Raw genomic sequence first — 16,500 nt, forward strand, 5'->3', positions numbered from 1 at the left:
CATCTTGATCCAAATCTGAGCTGCACATCTCCCATTTTACTTTCTACTACTCTCTGAATTTGTTTACCAATCACCCTTTCCAGTACTTTAATGCACTGTGACAAGAGTCTGATAACTTTATACTGCACAGAGTTGTGAATATCCACTTTTTTCTTGAACAAAGACACTAGAATACTTATTTTCCAGTCATCTGGGGTGTCTTTTTTCTATATTGTTATGAGTACACTCTGGAACTATTTCACCCCAAACTTCCCTAATATCTTAATCATGTCTGAAATGACCTCATATGAACCTAGTGCTTTTCCTGACTTCATTTTCCTTAGCGCAGTTCTTACATTTTCTGGGGTGGGATCATCTTCCCCTTTCCTTGTAGGCTGTGTATTGGGCAGTACAGCTTCTGTGGGGTTTACTTCATTCAGAAATTGCCAAAAGTAATTCTTCTGTCTGCCTTTAATGTCCTGTGGATCAGTAAGCAGGTTGTTGTTGGCATCCCTTATGAATATATATGCCTTGCAACCTACCTGAAAGAGTTTCTTTGTTCCATGTACTGAGTCACTTCCAGAAGCAGGCAGAGTGCTCCTGATGCCTTGTTTTTTGCTACTGTGACAACTCTTAGCCTCTTTATTAGCTATCCAGTACTACTTCTTAGACTGGTCCATCTTTTCTATTTCCCACTTTTTCCTGCATTCCTTCTTTCTTTTGATGACTTCCTGAACTTCTAAATTCTACCTCCAGCTTTCCTTTTTCATCTTATTTTCACACCTGACCTGGCTGCATATGTTTTCTATAGTCTTCATGGATGCTGTTTGAGATGCTGCCATTGTTTTCCAACTCCAGTTATTTCCTCTTCTTCCTGAGATGCTAGAGCCCTTAATATTTCCTTGAATGCTTGCACTTTCACTCCAGTCAACTTCCAATTCTTCATCCCAGTCTTTGTTGACCTTAGTCTCTTTTCTGACATTGTTTATAGCTAATTGTGGTCACCAGTTTACGCTGTGGGCTGTTTCACTGTGGTGGATTAGTAATCTCTGGTTCTACCCCAAGGCCCTTTTTCTTACTAACAGGAAGTCTAATAGACTTGCATGTTGGCCAGTCTTGTATGTAATCATGTGACTGACATTCTTGCTGAACCATATGTCGGTTACCATCAAGCCATTTGACAGAAAGAAGTCTAGAATGGCCTCTCATTTTTTTTTTCTGTTGTCGCACATAATTGATCCCAGCAGTCCTCATTCTAGTCTGTCTCTGCTGGTATGTACATTTAGGCCCACCATTATCAACACCAGCTCATTCACTATAAAACATGCTGATTATTTTCCAGATACAAAATGCTTTCTAATATAGTCTTCTTTATATTACTTGAGATATTCATATAAAATTGAGATATTATAGCTGAATAAAAATGTTACCTTGACACAAGAATCCCTGTAGATATACGTGCCAACAGGACAGTGGCATCCCTCCTCACAGCCATCGGAAAAGCAGTCCATCTTGTGGGTCAGGTGGTCACAACTATAAGGACAGCCTTCTCCATCCACACATTCTCGGTAAAGACGGTCAGTTGGGCAGCCTACCTCTGCAGGTAAAAAATAGTCACAAAGCAGAATACAAATGAAGTGCTCAGACAGACAAATAGGAAAAGGGGGTAGTGGGGTTCAGCTTAGTGATTGCAAATATGTTGAAAGCCAGTTAAGTATGTCTTACAAACTTCAAATTATATCAAACACTAGCTTTGTTCTGAATGGTGCAAAGGAATTAATGATGAAACTGGTCATTTATAGATTCCAATCATGTAGAAAAATGTACTTTTTCTCAGAACAGAAAATGTTATATTATACACTTCCCATAATCGGTGCCTTTCTTAACCAACATGAAAATATAAACAAAAGGTTACAAACATATTTACTCAATCTTACATGCATGTATCAGAGATATTTGAATTCACACTCAATGCATTTCATGAAGTTTAATCAGGCAACTATATTTCCTTTACAAGCTAATTACACTGGTTTCTTTGTTAAGAATACTTTGTTTATCCACCACTGTCCTATTTTTCTAAATTACAAACAAACTGTGTCACATGTAATTCTCAGTACTTTCATTTTATTATGATTACTAATCAAATCCAGACTTATAGTATTAAAATAATTTATACATGTACTTGCTTCTTCCTAGCTGTCATCATTTCAACAATCTCATGCTTACACTGGTGTACACTCATTCTGTGAAATCAACTTCATATGTACCGACAGACATTCAATAACACCTACTATGTCACCAGCATGCATATTTACTTTAATGCATTATCTGTGACTGAAGTTACACGATGATCCATGTTTGTAAGAGTCATCTGCTCTGTCATGTGACTGTACTTCCCTAAGGAACGATGGACTCATCACTAGGCATGCAGGGATTTTGCCGACAGTGTCTTTGCCAGTCCGCAGTAAATGAATGACAATGGGAGAACATGCAGACAATTTACCTGGCAATATGAAGGTCGATGCTGGGGGCATAGCAATGTATTTCTAGTAATATTTCTGAGATAACTACATTTCCTGAGGGGACAAGTGAAAAAATATGTCAAATGCTGTTGCACTGACACAAGCCAATGCATATCCAATGTAAAATCATGGCTGCACAAATAATAGCATTTGCTATTTCCAAACTCATGGAAGAGGAGAGGCTTTACTGAGGTCTGTAATTTGTATTTCATAAACATTAACATGTCCAGTTAGATGGGTACAAATCACTACTGACTGAGCTTTAGTTCATGCCTTTTCAGCACAAAAAACAACATAAGCTAGAGCAGAGGACAGAATGGCAATACTAGGAACCAAGCTTTGTTAGCAGGGCTAGTAACGATGTAGCCCTGAACTAGAGTGATATGGAAAAGCATACATTATAAGGTGCTAGAATGGGCACTATGTAAACTGGACGTCATTCCTACAATGCAAGTCACAATGAATAGGCATTATTCAAACCAGCCATTCTTCTCACAAGAACCTAGTGAATCACATTCACTTTCTGGGAATCCAGTGTAATGGTTCTTGTTAAATCTCTTATAAATTGTTATACATACTAATTTGCATGCATGTTTACCGGTGTCACTCCAAGTTGGTTGTTACCAATGTCTACATGATGACTTAGCTGTAATTATTCAGATGATGCTTACTACCATACTCAAAAGTTTAATGTAGCATATGGTAATACAGAGATTTATGCAAAATTACAGCACTTAAATAGCCATGCACTGAAATGTCTTGGTAACTCATTCCCCTCACATGTATACATGCATGCAAACATAAATGCACACACAAACACACATACACACACACACACACACACACACACACACACACACACACACACACACACACACACGAGCTTACCAGCACTTGATTTATCATTAGCCATCTCTCTTGGATGCTGTCTAGAACTAATCACAATAAAAAAATAACCTAATTTCCGTTCTTACTGCTAATTACTTATGTTTGGAAAAACATAAAAAACAGTACATAGGATCGTAGGATCACAGGAGTTTACTAGGCTAATGGCCCTGGGACCCTTACAAGCCTAGCCAAGAGTTTATCCCCAAAAACGGAAACCTCAGTCAGCACCTGTCACCCCTGTCCGTGAGGGAAACAGGTGGAACACCTGGGACAAATTTGTGGTTTCCCATCCACTCATCAAGGTTGTGCTTGAAGAGGGTCAGTGGCGTACTTTGTTTGACATGTATGGGCAGTCTATTCCAGAGACAGGGCTACCTCTAGGAGACACACCTGTCTCTCCAGCAGCTTTTGTTAATGTTGCATATTAGATTTAGGTCTTTCAATCTGGTAATGTGTGAGGAGTTAGACTTATGGATATGGAGCATCTCTAGTAGGGCAGGGTCCAAGATTGCCTTGTAGGCAAGATACAGATCACCTCTGAGCAAGTTGTATGATACCGAGTAGAGGGATAGTGATTTGAGCCTGTCCACATAGGTCAGGTGTTGGGCCATGGATTCTCTTTATGAGGTTTTTATGTGGCCTTTCTAGTTGGTGCAGGTGTTTGGAGAGGTACATACCAAATGGGGTATTGTACTCAATTATTGGCCTAATGAGGGAGGAGTACAGAAAGGTAATAACCTCCTTTCTTCTGGATGCAATACCTTTACTTATGAGATGAACCAAGTAAAAGGCTTTTCTGACCATTGCCACTACATGATACTTGAATGTGAAATTGTTGTCAACCTGTGTACCCAGGTCTCTCACCACAGGTTGTGTGCTTAGGGGGTTGCCGTGGATATGGTAAACAGTAGGATTAAGAAGTTATGTACCTACCATAACGTTCCATGTTAGTTATCTTCTCTCGCCTTCTTTCTTGCTGGATGGGTTCGGAGCCGATCCTCGGCTCCGACTCGGCACTTGCTAAGCTCGAGAGCTAATTTTACCAGCTCGAGGCAACCCTATATCCCATGATGCAAGGCGGAGACTACCCAGATCTCGTTTGGTAGCTAAGGAAATTAGGAATATATTCTTCCAACTGTAAAGGAGGAAGAAAAGTAACAATACTAAAAATGACAATCATAATCATCATAATCCTCTGAAAAGGATCAACCTAATCTAGTGACACTAGAAGCTGATTAGCTAGAAAAAAGGATAAAGCCTCTTAATAGAAGAGGCATAATCTTCTCGGTCAGACCAGGCTAGGGGGATGGAGGGCGGGACGCAAGAAAGAAGGCGAGAGAAGACAACTAACATGGAACGTTATGGTAGGTACATAACTTCTTAATGCTAAGTTGTCAATCTCACCTTCATTCTTGCTGGATGGGACCACGTCCCTAGCACCTCTATCCTGGGTGGCTCAATGGAACAGACTCTTGAGAATGGTGGAACCAAAATTCGCTCTGTCTATGGAGGCCAAGTCTAATTTGTAATGTGAAACAAAGGTATGAGGAGAGGCCCATGTGGCTGCTGCACAAATAGTGTCTATTGGAAGTCTAGCCTGAAAAGCTGTAGATGTAGCTAGAGCTCTGGTAGAATGGGCTTTTGGCCTAGAAATCAACTCTTTGCCTCTGAGCTGATAAATGTAAGTAATCACAGAAGACAGCCATCTAGATAAAGTCACCTTGGAAACTGGAAGGCCTTTCCTGTTCTCTGCATAGGATAGAAACAGTTGATCAGATTTCCTAAAATGTTTAGTTTTGTCTAGATAATATCTGAGCTGGCGGTGAACATCAAGACAATGTAATTTTTGTTCCGCTCAATCAGAATAATTTGGGAAAAACACTGGAAGATCAATGGATTGATTTAGGTTCGTCTGCGATGCCACTTTGGGTAAGAAAGACGGATTAGTCCTTAGAGATACCCTGTCTTTGTGGAAAATTAAGTAGGGAGAACAAATGCAGAGAGCATGAAGCTCAGATACTCTCCTGGCAGAAGTAATGGTGACTAGAAAGAGTGTCTTCCAAGAAAGAAATTTCAACGAACAGGTAGCCGCAGGTTCGAAAGGGGGGAGAATCAAGGATGTTAAAATTAAATTTAGATCCCACTGTGGTGGGGGGTCTCTAATTGGAGGTTTAAGTAAAAAGATACCTCGAAGGAATGCCTTGCAAAATTTATGTGACATAATGTTGTGGTCCAAAAGGCCTATATGAAAATTCAAAATGGCTGCCAGCTGAACTTTTACTGTGGAGGAAGAGGATCCTGAATGAAAAATCTCAGCTAGGAAGTCCAAGACCGAATGAATCGGAGCAGTATAGGGGTCTATGTTCCTAGCTTTTGCCCAGAAGGAGAAACGTTGCCATTTACTAGTGTAAATCCTTCTGGTAGAAGATTTTAGGGAAGCTACTATGATATCCCGGACGGGATTAGAAATCATAGGAAGCCTGGCTAAGGATGGAAGTGGAGCAACCAAGCAGTGAGGTTGAGAGAAGGTATGGATTGGTGCAGCTGCCCCGACTGGTGGGTCAGAAGATCTGGAACCGGATCCAGATGCCATGGCTGTACCAAGAGATAATGATGTAGGAACGGAAACCATATCTGTCGAGGCCAATAAGGGGCAATGAGAATCAACTTGGCTCTCAAGGCGGTTGCTTTCTGAATTACTTGAGGTATCAGCGGAAAGGGGAAGGCATAAAGAAGCCCCGGGGGCCAATCTTGGGTTAGAGCGTCTCTGGGGGGATGGCCTGGAAGGGGGAAGAGAGAGAAGAAGTCTGGGCATTTGCTGTTTTGAGGTGTAGCAAAAGGTCGCAGCAAGGAAGGCCCCACTCCTGAAAAATCTCTTCCGTCACTGATTGTTTGAGAGACCACTCGTGAGGCATGAGAATAGCTCTGCTCAACCTGTCCGCTATGATGTTGGATTTCCCGGGGATATGCGTTGCTATCAGAAACCGCTGAGAAGAGATTGCCCATTGCCAAAGTCTGAGAGCCTCTCGACACAGTGGATAGGACTTGGTTCCGCCCTGTTTGTTGATATACCACACTACGGACATATTGTCCGTTTGGACTGCAATAGTTCCCAGGGGAAGAGAGTCGTTGAGGGCTTGCAACGTTAAAAGCACTGCTCTCATCTCTAGGACATTTATGTGCAGATGGTATTTGTAAGGTTGCCAAGTGCCATGGACCATCCTGCCCTGATAATGCCCCCCCCCACCCGATCAGGGAGGCGTCCGATGTAACCGTGGCGACCGGGGCAGGAGGAACAAAGGGTCTGCCCTGATGGACTTGAGGGGACGATATCCACCAGGTCAGATGCCTTTTGCAAGTTGGAGTGATTATGATCCTGTGACGCATGGGTAGTTGTTGAAAGGACCATTAAGCGAATAGCATCCATTGTAGAAGACGCATGTAAAAATGGGCGAAGGGAAGAAGTGTTATGGCGGCCGCCATAAGACCCAATACTTTCAGAGCAAATCTGGCCTGAATTTTGTAGCTGAGAAGAATCACCTGGACGTGACTTTGAATGTCCAAGATCCTTTGGTCTGTTAACTTTGCTGAAAGTTGTACGGTGTCCAATTTTGCGCCTATAAAAGTAATAGATTGACAAGGCGACAAGGCAGATCTTTCGAAATTTATAGAAATCCCTAGCCCTCTGCAAATGTGAATGGTGTAATCTCTGGCCTGGAGAAGTTGATGCCTGGTGGTGGCAGTGAGGAGCCAGTCGTCTAGATATGGAAACATCTGGAATCCTTGACGTCTCAGGTGAGCCGTAACCGCTGCCATACATTTGGTGAACACTCTGGGGGCTGTAGTGAGTCCAAAGGGCAGGGCCCTGAATTGGAAGTGACTGGTCCCCAGCCGAAAGCGGAGAAATCTTCTGAAGCGCCTGTGAATTTTTATGTGATAGCACGCATCCTGAAGATCTACCGAACACATCCAATTGTCCTTGCCCAGAAAGGGTAGAATGGACTGAAGCGTGACCATCCGGAATCTTGTTTTCTTTACAAACTTGTTTAGTTTGCTCAGATCTAATATTGGTCTCCAGTCCCCTGTCTTTTTTGGAACTAAAAAGAACCTTGAGTAGATTCCGGATCCTATTGGTCTGCTGGGACTGGCTGGATGGCTCTTTTTGCTAGCAGTCTTGATATCTCTGGTACTGCTAGTTCCCTTAGACCGGGTGGAACGTCTGGAAGGGTTCCCTTTTGCTGAATTGGGGTTTGAATAAAGGGAATTTTGTAACCCTCAGATATAATCGACTGTACCCATTTGTCTTGAGAAAGGGAAAGCCAGGCTATTGGGTACAGCAATAATCTTCCCCCGACTGCCTCCGAAGGTGGACAATCGGGCAACATCTCAGGGATGCTGGAAGGGTTTGTCAGAAAGAGGCTCTCTGCTACCCTGATTCTGCGGACCCCCTCTGCCCCTAGGGCGTCTGTTATTGTTACCCCCTCTGCCTCTGGGGGTAAACTGACCTCGTGCATCAGGCGTGACTCCTTGAGATTTGCGGAACCATATTTTCCCTCCCTTCTGACCTTTTGGGTAAGGTCTTGAAGGGGTGGAGAAATGGACTCCTACGGCAGAAAGAGTCTTGCCATCTTGTTCGCATCTAGTCAAAGTGTCTTTCACTTGGGGCCCGAACAAGGTCGAACCATCAAAAGGGGAGTTTGTGAAGGACGCCTTGAAGGGGTCTGCAAAATTACAAAGCCGCATCCAGGACTGACGCCTTAAAGCCACTCCTGTGCCTGCGGCCCTACTCGCTCCATCGACTGCATAAGAAATGAGCCGCATGGAGGAGTTAACGATGGAGTTAAGGATTCCTAGCTGTGAGCTAATCTTATCCTGAGACCCAGCAGCTGACGGATCCTGTAAAACTTCTCCCAACTCTTTAAGAACATCTCTTTGAAGGCGGGTGAAGTGACACAAGTAGTTCAGCGATCGCATGGCAAAGGTCGCTGAAGAAAAAATCCGCTTGCCGTACCTGTCCATAGTCCTAGAATCCTTGTTAGGAGGATGGACAGGTACTGAAGGATCAGCTAGTTCCTTCTTGGTGGCTGCAGCCACCACCATGGCATCAACCGGGACACCTTTTGTCAAATACTGCCTATCTGGTGGGGCCGTAATAAATTTAGAAGGCCTCCTAGGAATAGGTTCCACCGAATCCGGGGCCATCCACGCCTTCCGAGCCACTACATCCATAAGAGGGTCGAAAGGCGGAGACAACCAAGAGGTGGAGGGTCGAGATCCGAATGCCTCCAGGTATACTGACTCGTCCTCGGAAGGATTAAGGGAGGGCCAGTTCCCCCTCTGCTTAAGGAGTTCAAGGATGTCTGAGAAAGAGACATCCTCAGAGGAGGACCTTGGGGATCCCTCCGACTCATCCAAGTCAGTATCAGATGTAATAGACTCGGGGGAGTCTAGATGTTTCCTTTTACGTGGAGGTTCACCTGACGGATCAGGAGAAGCCTCGGAAGAGGAGGATATTCCCAATGGGGAAACCTGAGGCGTTGGATCTCTGAGTCCGGGAGCAAGAGAGTGGGAAGAGACGTCAGCAGGCACTGTAGTGGGAGGAGCTGATGGAACTGACCGTTGACTACGCCCAGGGGCTAGTACACTCCTCATCACCTCGAAGGCTCCCCCATCAGAGAGACCAGAAGGTTCCCGCTCCGAAGAGATAGGAACTCCAGGCCTCACCGAGAGGGAAGGCTCCGAGGCAGATGTCGGGGCTGAGCTCACCAACGCCAAAGCCCCGAGAGGGAGAACGGGGTCGGACAAGGGTCCGATGCCACTCGCCCCCTCGGAGCCGACGAGAGACCAGATGCCCGGATCCCTCCAATGAAGGCCTCAAGGAGGAAATCGGAGCAGAGGACGACGGAGCCGAAAGGGGTGGTATCGGCTCCGAAGCTACAACAGTCATGGCTCCAAGGAGCTCCGGCTTCGAGCTCTGTAAGAAAGTCGAAGGAGGAATGTTAGGTGGATGTGAAATAGCTACCGTCTGTTGAGACGGGCTATGGAGCATTTGGGCCAATGCCTGAGACTTTAATAGTCTACTCACCACTCTCTCGAGGTCGTGATCAGACAGCCTGGACGACCGAGAAGAACGGCTCCGCTCCGAGAGCAACGGTGATCTCGGAGCCGAACGTATCGATTCTAATGAGGGGGATCGAGATCTCTTTTTAGAGATAGGTGGAGCCGAAGGAGCCGAGGATATGTCGGCTCCAGCTGGAGCCGACACTGAGTGTCCAGATCTGGCAGTATCGGCGCCGGATGGAACCGATACTGTGACTTCTAGCATGGAAGGATCGGCTCCGGCCGGAGCCGATCTCGACACTAAAGAAGATGAACCAGTAGCCGATGGCTTGGAACTTGTAGCCGAAGGCTTAACAGGTTTCGAGGGCTTCCCCGGAGCCTACTTAGTCGGGGAGCTCTCAGGCTTTAATAAGCCCCTCAATATTAACTTATTTCTGCGCTCCTGCAGGACTCTTGGGCTGAAGGCATGACAGATAGCACAAGAGTCCTGCAGGTGCAGAGGTCCCAGGCAGTAAACACAAGAAGTGTGACCGTCTGTCAGAGACATCTTCGGACAGCACGAGTCACACTTCTTGAAGCCTGAGACCTTTGTGTCCTTCGACATAGCTGTGTCGAGGGAACACAAGTTGACAGGAAAAAACACAAACACACAAACACAAATAACACCCAATCCAAAAATCTAAACTTAACAGGGATACAACACTCAAACAGACACAAAAATCCCTGACAGGAAAAATTTTAGGAAAGGGAAAGGCCTAAGGCCTAACCTAGGGAAGGGGATAAATAACCCGAAAAAAAGGGAACACTAACGGGAATGGGGTTAAAATAAGCGTTAAAGTTCACAAAACTACTATAGTTATGAAAAATAAAAGGGATGAGACTAAAAGTCTTATTATAAGAAAAACTTACCTAGAGCTGGTAAAAGAGGCACCTCGTTAGCGAAGCGGCAAACGAGATCTGGGTAGTCTCCGCCTTGCATCATGGGATATAGGGTTGCCTCGAGCTGGTAAAATTAGCTCTCGAGCTTAGCAAGTGCCGAGTCGGAGCCGAGGATCGGCTCCGAACCCATCCAGCAAGAATGAAGGCGAGATTGACAACTTAACATCCATGTTTTTTGCCATATGGTATGATCATACATTTTTCTGCTTTTAACTTAAGACTTTGACTTTGGCACCAGTCATTTGTTGCTGTCAGACCCTCTTGTAGTATGCTAACATCATTTGGGGAGTCAATGACAGCACCCAACTTACAGTTGTCAGCAAACTTGGTCAACCACAGGCCTTTTGTCTTTGCCTGGACCTCTGAGAAGTAGATGCCAAACAGTAGGGGTCCCAGGACAGATTCTTGGGGGACACCACTAGTATCAGGTCTGCTGTCAGAGGTGGAGGTACCTATTTTGACCTTGTGGGTGCTATCAGTGTGCCAGTTGGCCACCCACTTGATGAGATAGGGATTTACACCAAGTTGTGTTAGCTTTTCGATGATGCCTGTGTGGGGGATTGTGTCAAACGCTTTGGCCAAGTCAGGATAAGCTGTACATACTTACTTTTCCTCATCCAGGGCTTTGGTGACAGTCTCAAAAAAGTCAACCAGGTTCAACAGGCAAAATCTGCCCTTGATGAAACTGAACTGGGTGGGGTCAAGTGCTTGGAGATTGCCTATGTCCTTGTTTATGAGGTCTATAATAATACTCTCCATTGTCTTAAAGATCAGACTTGTCAAGCTAATGGGGCGATAGTTTTCAGGGTCAGTAGTGGCACCACCTTTGTGCAAGGGGATAACAATGGCAGTTCCTCACTCTGCTGGAATGAAGCCTGTACTTAGGCTATGGTTGAATAGAGTGCTCAATGGCAAGGCTAGTTCTTGCTGAAGATGGTGCAGAATACAGCCTGGGATACTATTAGGTCCCATGGAAGCTGTGTCCTTTGCCTTGGATAGGGCCTTTAACACTTGATCTATGGAGATATGAGGTGTGGGACAAGTATCGGGGATGTCAAATGGGGCTTTTAGGGGGGAAGTTTGCAGGTTGACTAAGTCAACAGGATCAGTGTAAGTGATACTGTTAAGAACTAATACGGAACAAACCTGGTCTTTGCCATGGAGGGTCCTGATGTAACTGAAAAAGGCTTTGTGGTTACTCTTTGTTTCGGAGGCTAGTTTTGATTCACAATTGGCTTTGGAGGTTTTCACTAGTGATCTAATTTGCTTACTGAGGCTAAGGAGGGAGTTTTTCCAAATTGGAATTTGTGTTTTTTTACCTTTGGACAACAGTTTCTTCCTTTTGTTGTAAAGCTTGTTGATCAAGAATACCCACCAGATAGGTTTGTGTTTCCTTGAGGAGCAGGTTTTAGTTCTGTTCAGTATGTCCATGCTGTTGTACAGGTGCTTGTATACTGCACTGATGTACTGCTCAGCATAATTGTCTGCATCCTCTGAGGGGGCGGTGGTGGGAAGCTACTGATACTCTCCCTTAGAAGGCTGTAGTCAGCATTTCAGAAGTTTTTTAGCTTGGTTATGGCTGGGTGGGGTGGCCGGACATGACAGAAACTTCGAATGAGACAGACCGATGGTCTAATCTCAACAGGGAAGAACTTACTATGGGGGTGGTGCAGTGTTCACCCACGTTGGTAAGAACCAAGTCTAGAATGTTATCTCCCCTTGTGGGGGATAAGACAAGCTGGTCTAGTGCGTTAGAACTGATGAAGTCAAGCAATCGTTGGGTGAGTGCATTAAAGCAGAAATAGTTCACCCAGTCTATGGTGGGGTAGTTGAAGTCACCAAGGATCAGGATGTTAGGGGGTACCTTGATGGAGTCAAGTAGGTCCAGGTAGGAGGAGTGGGTGTCCTGAGACATGGAGGGGGTCTATAGCTGGCTACAACCTGGATGGGTGTCTTGCCAATTGTCAGTTGCACCTGGAGTAGTGCTTGTTTTTAATGAAAATAGAGACTCCACCACCTTTAGTCTTCCCAACCTCATTTTGGGGTTGGAATGTGTGGAATGAGGTATAGCCTGGTAAGGCAGGGGTGCTCTCCGCAGCCTTGAACCAAGTTTCTGTGACTGCACAGATGTCGGCATCTTCCAGTGCAAGGAGAGCCTCCAGTGATTGCATTTTCAGGTTAAGGCTCCTAGCGTTAAGCAGCCTGACCTTCAGTTTGCTTTTTGACAGATCTTTTATGTTGGAAGATTTGACCTTGGGATATTGCCTAAAAAAGGCACAAAGGGGGGAGGCAAGAGCCTTGGCCAGAATCCTGAATCCAGGGGTGACAAGTGGAGGCCATTACTGGTAAAGCATCGAGGCCTGTCAACCATGTCATCCCAGGCAGACAGATACTGGCTCCCCTTGGAATGACACCAGAACCTACGCCAATTGTTGAAGTCAATTATTTTTTGTTGGTATTGTGGTATCATTCTCGGTGAAGGTAAGATGCTGTTTAGGGCTAGGGTCATACCTGCCTGGGACACAAACTCTGAGAGCTCAATCAGGTCTCTCTTCATATAGTCCATGGAGGTACGTCTCAAATCATTCACACCATCATGAACAATGACAGAGTCATACTTATACCTGTTGTGGAGAGACTTAAGTGCGTGCATGATGTGGCAGATTCTGGCACCTGACAGACAACTGACCATGATCTTCTCCTTGTTGAGCCTGGTGAGGGGGACATCAGTGTGTCTCACAATTGAGTCGCCAATGACTAATATGTTTGGTTTATTATTGTGCTTTATGGGCTATGTGAGTTTATTGTTATGCCTTATGGGCTGTGTTTGTGAGACATTGGTGTGTTGTCTGCTGTCTGTGATGTATTTGGTGTTGTGTGTGGAATGTCTGTAAATGTGTTTTGCAGGTCTCTGCTGTATAGGTAAGTTTTTATTAAGGGCCTCTGCATAGGTGTGTGTGTTGTGATTGGCTATGTGATGTGGGTGGTGTGGTGTTTGTGCTGGCAGTCTCCTCTTTGTCAGGAGTACTGACTGTGACACGAGACAGCATGGATTCTAGGCTACTGACATAGATGCATGTCTCACAAGTAGAAAAATAATGTGCTAGGAGAAGAGGGTTGCCAGTGAACATAAAGCAGTTGGTGCACTGTCTCTGTATACCCATGTCAACCAGGCTGGCAGGAGAAATTGATGGGAATTGTCTAGACATAGTGTTCTGAAACTTGGATGGACTTATGGAGAGAGGGTTTTGATAAGGGTATGTCCACAAGAGTATAGACCACAAAAAACTTCTTAAATCTAAAATAACTGGCCTAAAGCCCAAGTGCTAAAACCAAAATGCTAGCAGACAAATTTAATCAAGCTAAAAGCAGTAATAAATACACAGAATCAAATCACTTCAACACTTAAGAGCAAGCAGCAAGGCAAAATAAGATAATAAAGTAGGAAGAACACAATTACAGTAAAAGCAGCTGAGTAAAGTGTATTTTTTTAGGGCTAGCTGATATATTTTCCTGAAGTTAGGGTAGGGATGTCAGTTTCTGGCACATAGAAATATCTAAAAGCATCTACAACTATTTCTCATGAATTACTGATTTTGCATTCTTGAGTAATACATAAAACACAATGTTAGCAACTGTGGCACAGGTCTTCATATTCCTCAACCTTCAATGGCCCATTTATAGTATAAACAGTTATAAACTGGCAGCTAAAATTGCACAACTAACCAAATTTCTGTTTAACAGGAATATTATCTGAAATGAGTGAAGGTCAAGAAAATGTTGCCTCCTCTATGAAATAAATACTACATTCCTTGAGATGGTGATATCCTAAAATTAGTTCTCTATATCCAGCTTCTCCCTTCATCTGTCTACCCTATCATCCCCATCACCATCCTGTAAGCCTTACTCTGCATCCCCCAACAGACAGCGTCACTTCCTTTTACTTGTATGGCCTCTGGAAGTGAGTGTCCAAAAGTTGATATGCGTTTCCCCACTTTTGCACTTGGAGTTCTGCCATTATATGGATCTCAATTATAATCCTCAGAATTTAAAAATGTACCAGAATGAAGATGAAATATGGACACCATGAGAAATCAAAGCTGGAAGCTACATGGATTGCCCCAGCAATCTGCAGCAAACTCAACAGGAGGGTTGAGACAGTCTTTCATGGAACTGTCCAAAAAGACCCTAACAAAAAGTCTGATACTCATGGCTTACAAAGAGTTTTGTGGATGTTTTCTCCACTGGAGAGGAATAAACATCAACTCTCGGAATTACAGGCAGATAAGTTTATTTATTTTATTTCTTGACATTTGTTTTCTGGGAAAGTGTGACTGACCTAAGGAACTTATTTTTAATAGAGATCTGAGGGAGAAAAGCTCCAAAAGTAGTAAGATTAAGAAAAGGTACATGCATATTCAAATTACGAAATAAAACATTAGATGTAACAAAAACATGCCTATTCATTACAGTCAATGTATTTAGCAAGCAAGGTTTAACTCTGGAATCATCTTTCCAAAATGCAAGTTAATTGAGTGCATATATGAGAATAAATAGAGTATGTAGAGAATTAAAATGCATACAGAGTTAAATGGCATATATCATATGGTTTAAAGAGACCAGAAGAGTATTTGAACTTAGAAGTTAAGGATAGGGACAGAGAAAAGTTGGAGACAGTAAGATAGGGACAGGGAAAATTGGCAGTCAATGGTCTGTGGAAGCAAGATTAGGCTAGGTATAGAGGGTTCTAACCAGGAGTGGAACAGGAGCAAATTACTTATATAGGAATACTTTTAGTGCAGGTTTGAAGGCATGTGGCTTGATATAGACTTGTTTATACTGAAAATGAATTCCAAGTTTTGCTACAGGGCAAGAGTACAGATTTAGTCCAGTGAATTTTGATGGTTTGTTTGTGGAAGGGCATTGCTTATTATTGCAGTAATGGGGTCTGTTTGGGTAGTAGCTTTGTGGACTAGTACTAAGAACAGAATGTGGAGAGTATCTGCAAATGGTATTGTGAGCACTGTCAAACTCTATGTATGTCAAATAGGGAGCAAGGTCCAGTGGTGAATAGGATAGGATTTATTTGTTGTGTATCTTGCTACTTTGCTGTAGCATAATTCAAGGTTGGTTTTAAGTGAAGCTTGAAGATTGGTAAGTATAACGGAGCTCCATATAGAAGTGAGGGTAGAATGCAGGGGGTTGCTAAGGTGGCTTTATTGAGGATTGAGAGGAAGTTCTTGTTTTTATACAGCATTCCTAGTTTATGATGTTTTTCAAATATTATTTTGAATGTGGAGGTCAAATATAAGGTTGTCATCTACTCTCATTCCAATCAGTTTTGTATAAGGAATGACTTAAATGTCTTTAGAGACATAATGTTGAAATTTGTCTTATCTTTTGTGCATGGATTTGGGAAAAATAAGGATAAAGTACATTTGCATAAGTCCTACTTGCCTGTAACAGCAGAACTTTGTAGAATACACTGTCTTATTGACATTCAGGTTGTAATGCCCTGCGACCCTCCTCTGGCAGTCTATTAAAGCTCAGAGCCCCTCCCCATTGCCTGTCGATGAGTGTGATGGACCAATCACCTGGCAGTTCAGGGACTGCCTTAAAAACCCACAGAGATGACCTTTTTCAGTTTTCTAGGGTCTGGCAGGAAGTGAAGATGGAAACACAAGCTTTGCGAACACCTCCTGCTCCAATATCAAAACACACACACACACACACACACACACACACACACACACACACACACACACACACACACACACTCTCTCTCTAAAGGCCACGGTGCAGGTCTCCATGGTAATTCAAACACCAAACTATGTATACGCAAAAGAGGGAGGGGGGTGGTAGGGGGGTAGGCACTATCAATAAGGCAGTATGTTCTACAAACATCTACTGTTGCAGGTAAGTAGAACTTATGCAACTGTACTATGTTGAATTAAAACACTGCCTTACTGGCATTCAGTTAGATCCCAAGAACTTACCCAACCTGGGAAGATGAAGGACAAGAATCTAGAAGTCCCTGGGGAATGGTCCTAGTGAAGCCTGCTCTGGATCTAGAAAAGGCATCCAGTTTGTAGTGCTTCATAAAAGTGTGGAC

At 43.9% G+C, this 16,500-nt stretch overlaps 1 protein-coding gene across 1 annotated transcript in view; it reads right to left on the reverse strand.

Moving 5' to 3' along the window:
• Positions 1-16,500, reverse strand: part of LOC122797804 (SCO-spondin-like) — a 4,708,783-nt gene that overhangs the window by 1,091,402 nt on the left and 3,600,881 nt on the right. The window contains exon 81 of the mRNA XM_044066325.1: positions 1,410-1,576. Coding sequence (XP_043922260.1) covers positions 1,410-1,576 — 167 coding nt within the window. The remainder of the gene's footprint in view (positions 1-1,409; positions 1,577-16,500) is intronic.

The sequence above is a fragment of the Protopterus annectens genome, chromosome 3.part1, assembly GCF_019279795.1.
Source record: "Protopterus annectens isolate FY-2018-M chromosome 3.part1, PAN1.0, whole genome shotgun sequence".
Classification (NCBI taxonomy): Eukaryota; Metazoa; Chordata; order Ceratodontiformes; family Protopteridae; genus Protopterus; species Protopterus annectens.